The 6330-nt window shown below is 36.3% G+C and overlaps 1 protein-coding gene across 1 annotated transcript; it reads left to right on the top strand.

Annotated features, from left to right (window-relative positions):
- Positions 1-2514: 2514 nt before the first annotated feature.
- On the top strand, positions 2515-4888 carry LOC128204434 (putative nuclease HARBI1). Its single transcript, XM_052905849.1, has 4 exons — positions 2515-2715; positions 3264-3316; positions 4043-4193; positions 4682-4888. The coding sequence occupies exons 1-4, from the start codon at positions 2515-2517 to the stop codon at positions 4886-4888; spliced, it is 612 nt and encodes a 203-aa protein (XP_052761809.1).
- The last annotated feature ends 1442 nt before the right edge of the window (positions 4889-6330 follow it).

The following is a 6330-nucleotide window of genomic DNA, read 5'->3' as shown; positions in this document are numbered from 1 at the left end:
TTTAGATGTATTTAATGTTTTTTCCTGTCTCAAAGCAATTTGTTTTGCATATCTAAAGATGATTGTTTTTGTATTTAACGGGACAACTGCATTGTTATTGAATTAAAGTGAAATGCTTACATAGTCAAAGCAATCAATTATTTGAACTCGATAATTAATTCATTTCAAAATGCAAGATAAAACACATCTAAATGAACGAATAAAACATAGACATAATGATATACATATTGTCATTATATTAAAACAATCGGTTTGCAGTTATTTAAGAATGGTTTTATATAAACAGTCTTTTTTAAAAGAAGAAATACTATATTGAAAATAGAAGAACGTTCACGATTTTCTTCTGGAATGCAAATTTAAGAGCACATGGAACTCATCAGTATTTGTTTCACAGATGAACATTTAAGTTTCAATTGATACAAACGACGATGTGGTTTCGGACCCCATCAGAGGTACATTCTCATGACCTCTCAAAAAAGACATAGTACTCGTTAAATCTAAATGAAAGTAAGATGATGATTAGGGTCTGATACACTATACTTTGATGGCTATATCATATACGCGTTTGTACTTGCTAAACAGGGGACAATAATGACTAGCTATTCTCCAAGAGTCTATTGAATAACAGGTTCACATTATCTTTGTAACATTCACACTCTATAAGGCTTGGTAATTATTTAAGATGTTAAGTGATAACTCAACAATGCCTGCACCCATGGCCCTCAAACTTGACATGGAGGTTTGGCCTGACCAGTAGGTGACCCCTATTGATTTGAGGGGTCAGAGGTCAAGGTCACAGTGACTTTGAAAGCGACCTCGACAATTCCTGGACCTATGGTCATCAAACTTGACATAAAGGTTGGGCCTGCCCAGTAGATGACCCATATCGACTTTGGGGGTCATGAGGTCAAGGTCAATGTCACAGTGACCTTTAACGCAAAAAAGTTAACAAATCTTCTCCCACTGATATCTCAACAATGCCTGAATCTATGATCATTTAACTTGACATGAATGTTAAGCCTGATCAGTAGATCACCCTTATTGTTTTTAGGATTCATAGAGCCAAAGGTAAAGGTCACAGTGATCTTGAATGGTAAAAGGTTGTCCGAGTGATAACTCAACAATGCCTGAACCCATGGCCTTCAAACTTGACTTGGAGTTGCATTTGACTTGTAGATGACCCATTATGATTTAAGTCAAAGGTCAAGGTCACAGTGACCTTGAACGAATAAAACTGGTCTGTGTGATAACTTGACAATGCCTGCACCCATGGCCCTCGAACTTGACATTTAGATTTCTGGTGACCTGCTGATGACTCTGGATTTTGAGTTCATAGAGTCAAAGGTCATGCTCATAACACACTCTATCCTCACACTTTAATGGTCATAATCTTAAAACTGCCTTAACGGCAACAAATCAGCTGTCATTTCGGTCCATGCATATTTCATTCAATTGTCCATGTAATCCTGACAACATGGCGCTCAGGGGGGGGGGGGGGGGGCATAATGTTTGACAAACATCTCTTGTTAACAGTCAGTGATGTTATAGTGATTAGCCTATAATCGAACAAAAACAAAATGCTTGCTAGCAATGTGTGTTTAATATATCGTTCTCAAAGCGCATATGTGTGTTCTACGTCGAGTGTACTTTGATCCTCGTGTCCGTAAACAGGACCATTGTTAAATATTGATGTGGTTTGTTCTGTGTGGTGTTTATTGTCATTTATGAACATTAACTCTGGTTCTTCTTTTAGACACACTAAAACATAAAAAGCTTTAGAAATTCATCCACTCCTGCTTAGACTGTGTTTTATAATTGACTTATCAATGCATACTAACAATATCAATTCGATATAAAATGCAGATTTCTTGCGTTTGAATTGATTTGGGAGCTAAATAATTCGCATATAAAAAGCGGAGATAAAGTGTATGGATATGTTATAGCTCATTTATACAAGCTCAGGTTCATCCTAAATACAGTGCCCCAGTTGTTGGTACAATCGCTAAACATATAGCGATGACGATAATCGCTATTTTGACGCGTTTAGCTAAATATTTCGCTAAGGCACTCGCTAAATATTTAAGGGTTGTTGGTACATATAGCGATAACGATATCGCTATATTATGGCATGTTTAACGAAAAAATATAGCGGAGCATAAGGGCTTCGCTAAACACACATAGCGAATAACAAAATGGCTGCCGTTGTTGCTGCATTAAACAGAGTACGAAAAGAAAAAAATATCAGGGCGCACAACTTACATTTCAGTTTCACAGAAGATGAACTCAGAGAAAGGTACCGCTTTGGCATGGATGGGATTAGATTTTTATGTGAATTATTAGGCGAAGACATTTGCAGAACAACCCCCAGGAATTGCAGTATGTCCGTTGAGGAGCAAGTGTGTATAACACTGCGATACCTTGCCTCCGGTGCATTTATGCAAGTTGTAGGTGATACTTTTGGACGGGACAAGGCAACTGTGTGCCGTGTCATACCTCATCGCCGGCAAGTCAGAAATGTTCATTCGATGGCTTGACCAAACTGAGCAGGATAGGACGAAAGCGGCGTTCAGGGATGTGGCTGGATTTCCTTGTGTCATCGGACTCATTGATGGAACCCATGTAAGAGTGATGAAACCAAGTAAAGAGCAGGAGAGGGGATTTATTAACCGTAAGGGTTTTCCATCAATCAATGTGATGGCAGTTTGTGATGAAAAGGTACTGTTAGTTTTTAAAAAATATCACAATAGTTGTTACTTTTGTAAAACTGATATCTTTTGAGTTTTATTCAAAATGTGACATTTGATTTCTCAGATAAACTCATGATTTCCTGTACTCAAATTGTAAAGATTTATTATGCAGTAATGCTTACCAATGCTGGTATGTCCAATTTAACACATGTTCCAAAGTTGAATTTCATCAGTTAGAACTTTTCACACCCGATAAATGTGTGGAAAAGCACTCACCAATACATTTTGTTATCCGGAAATATATTTTGTTTCTTAAACGAAGGTCAAGGTTACCATGGTTATTAAGACAAAACGGCGACTTAGGTAACGGTGTATAATAGCTTAATGGTAACTTCTATGCATTTTTGGTGCTTAATTGGGAATCAATTGCCAACTCGATTAAAACCTATTGTTCCATTTGAATTTTGTAATCGATATAAGTTCTTTATAATGATGCATACAGTACATCAGGTTTGATGAGCACTTACAGAACTGATACAAATGTGTATTCAAATGAAATCTACTGATTTATTTCAGGGAAGTTTATGTCCATCAATGCCATCTGGCCAGGGTCTGCTCATGACAGCTCTGTATTTAATGATATTCATCTCCTATGCTATTATCGTTACAAAAAAAACATTTTCTATCGTTGTATTCTACATTATTCCAGCTTCCAATTTTCACAGGTAATTTGTTATTTCTAGTTCTAAATTTTATCATATATCGCAAGAGTTTGTAAGGTGTCTGTACAAGATAATTTTCAAATTCAAACTTTTCTTTATACAATCTATAATTTATACATTTTCTCGGAGAAAGTGGGTGTGTATTCAATTTACGTCGGTTCAAAGAACATACTTATTCGTTTGCATTTAGGAACTGCATATATATACAAGACAAAGGTTATTTTTTACAGTGTACCACAGAAACCCTATAGGCAAACAAAGTAAAGTTTTATATGGAAGCACACCTTCATTGGATCAACGTTTGTAGACGCACTGCAATGCCTGTATTCATTGCATATATAAAAGTGTGGATATAACATGGATGTAATTGTGCCTTTTTCTCATGGAATCATGCGGCTCCGAAATTGCACCATTTTGATTCTTATTTAGAAATAAATGTTTTATTTGTGTGTGTGTGGGTGGAGGTCTTATCCCTAAATTCACCTAGAACCATCCGACCTCCAAGTTTCTTAAGGCCTTTCTACGCCCCTGTATCATATAATATGTCCTGTTGCGTTAATGCCCATCAGGGATAATACTCTGTTTTGCAAAGTTTGTAAAAGACGTATTTTACACCTCTGAATAATTTTGCAGGTATGCATATGCCAGATATCTTTTGACGCCATTCAGGACAGCGGACACAGATAGAAAAGCTGCCTATAACAGAGCACACTGCCGAACTTGTGTCATTGTGGAATCCACATTCGGGAGATGGAAAAAGCGCTTCGGCATACTACATGGCGAGGTTTGATGTTTCCATTTTTTTATAATTGGATGAACAAAAGACAAATAACAGAAATCGTTTATAATTAATATACCTCTATATTAAGGTTTATTGGCAGTAATGGCATAACCAAGATGATGTATAAGTATAACAATGAAACTGATGATGATGATGATGATGATGATGATGATGATGATGATGATGATGATGATGATGATGATGATGATGATGATGATGATGATGTTGATGATGATATGATGATGATTTATATATTTCAATATAACAGAGGTTGGAGTCCCTTATTCGTCACTTTGACAGCTCCTTGACGTTACTTATTATATGCGTTGGGTTTTAAAATACAGTGAGCTCCAAATCGCCTGTGTGAATCTAGTGACACCCAAAACAGTTTTTTTAGTAGTTTTTAAGAAACTGCTTACAAATTTATATTTTGAGTGCTCGAACCACATGAAATTGTAACACGCAATGTTGATGTATGTTTGTATTCTCAGGTACGACTAGTCCCTGAAAAGGCATCAACGATTATCATGGCATGCGCTGTTCTGCACAACATCGCGATTATTCTTGGGGAACCTGAGGTAGATGGAGATGGAGTTGGGCTGGATGGAAATGTTGGACAACAGTTCATCGGACGAGAGACTGGCTTTCACACCAGAGAATACATTGTGCAACAATACTTTCAAATGTTGGAAATATGAGACATTATTAAGAGTTAAAACACATACCTTACTCATCACTGAGTATTTGCAGGAAGCTACTGGCTTCTTTTTGTTCCAAGTCTTTGGATACCCTCTCAAAAAACCGTCGCTTTGCTTTTGATGTTGCAATCTCTTCTATTACGAGTAGCTTTTGCAGTTTCACCTTTTCAGTCTGTTCTTTGAAATAGTTAAGTTGTGCATCTTGGAACTCCTCAGAAATAGACCTGCAAAAAACATATCTTTATACCAAATTGTTTTATCACTTTCATGTCACCTGAGCACAATGAATTCAGCGTAAGCTAATAATTATTGGGTGAATGATATTCGTAGTCGTCCGTCAACATTTCCCGGCAAACAAAGTATCCTCTCTAACCCCTTGGTCAGATAGATAGCAATTATATATTTACAATTTGTTCAGGGATTTCTTTTAAATATTAACAACACTCTTCATTCGGCAGTGCGGTGAATATCAAACAATAGATCGAATATATAATCTATCCAACGTTAACTATCAATAACATAAGTAGTATTTCAAATATGATCGCATACATATAGCAACTATACGATTATAACTCACTTTCGCTTCTTAGAAGATTGGCTAGAGCTGCATTGCTTCTTGTTTACTTGTTCACTGTCCTGAAATATATGTTTTTCTGCATCGAGTCGCTTAAGGTAAATAAATAAATATGACAATAAATAATCAATTACAACATAAAACATCGGCTGTTGACGTCATCAACCGAATGGCTTAGTTTAACTTTACAACACTTGTTAAATTAAAACCCTCACTGGCTTGCATTCATATTGTACAAAAATGTTACCTTAATGCTTACTATGTTCATGCAAGTACTGGCACTGCTACAGCCAGGAACCATAAAAGGGGTGCTTGGCATCTCGTTTCTTTCAATCAGTGCATGTAAGTGTTGAAGTGTTCATTAATATTCATTTTTAAATGGTTACTGTTATAAATACACGTACATGATCCTTTTCATACCTCGTAGAAGGTGGGACATGGCAAGATTGAATTGAAATGATAATAATAAAGTTCAGTAACAGTTTGTATCAATGTGTGCGAGCCTATTGTGATAGCAGCTGAAAGGTTAAAGAAAAAACAGCAAGTATCGTAAGGTGTATATACCAATATAAGCTGACTGTTTTAATTCAAGAACTTTCTTTAAATAAATTTAATCCATTAACGACATGTTAATGTTGTACTATTTTTGAGGGAGGTAAGGGGTATGTGGGTGGTATGATCTTGCTACCCATAAGAGGGAAAGTCCACATCTTTATCAAAACAAGTATATTAATTTGTTACCTTTGATTTAACATCATCAACCTCATCGAATGACCCAGAGCTGACGATATTAACATTCAGCAGTTCACTCTTCGTCGGGGCTGGTTCTGAAAAATGCAATAATGTTAAACCGTTTATTACGAGAGAC

Source organism: Mya arenaria, chromosome 10, assembly GCF_026914265.1.
Source record: "Mya arenaria isolate MELC-2E11 chromosome 10, ASM2691426v1".
Taxonomy (NCBI): Eukaryota; Metazoa; Mollusca; class Bivalvia; order Myida; family Myidae; genus Mya; species Mya arenaria.
The sequence above is the reverse complement of the archived record's forward strand: the minus strand, read 5'-3'. Positions and strand labels throughout refer to the sequence as shown.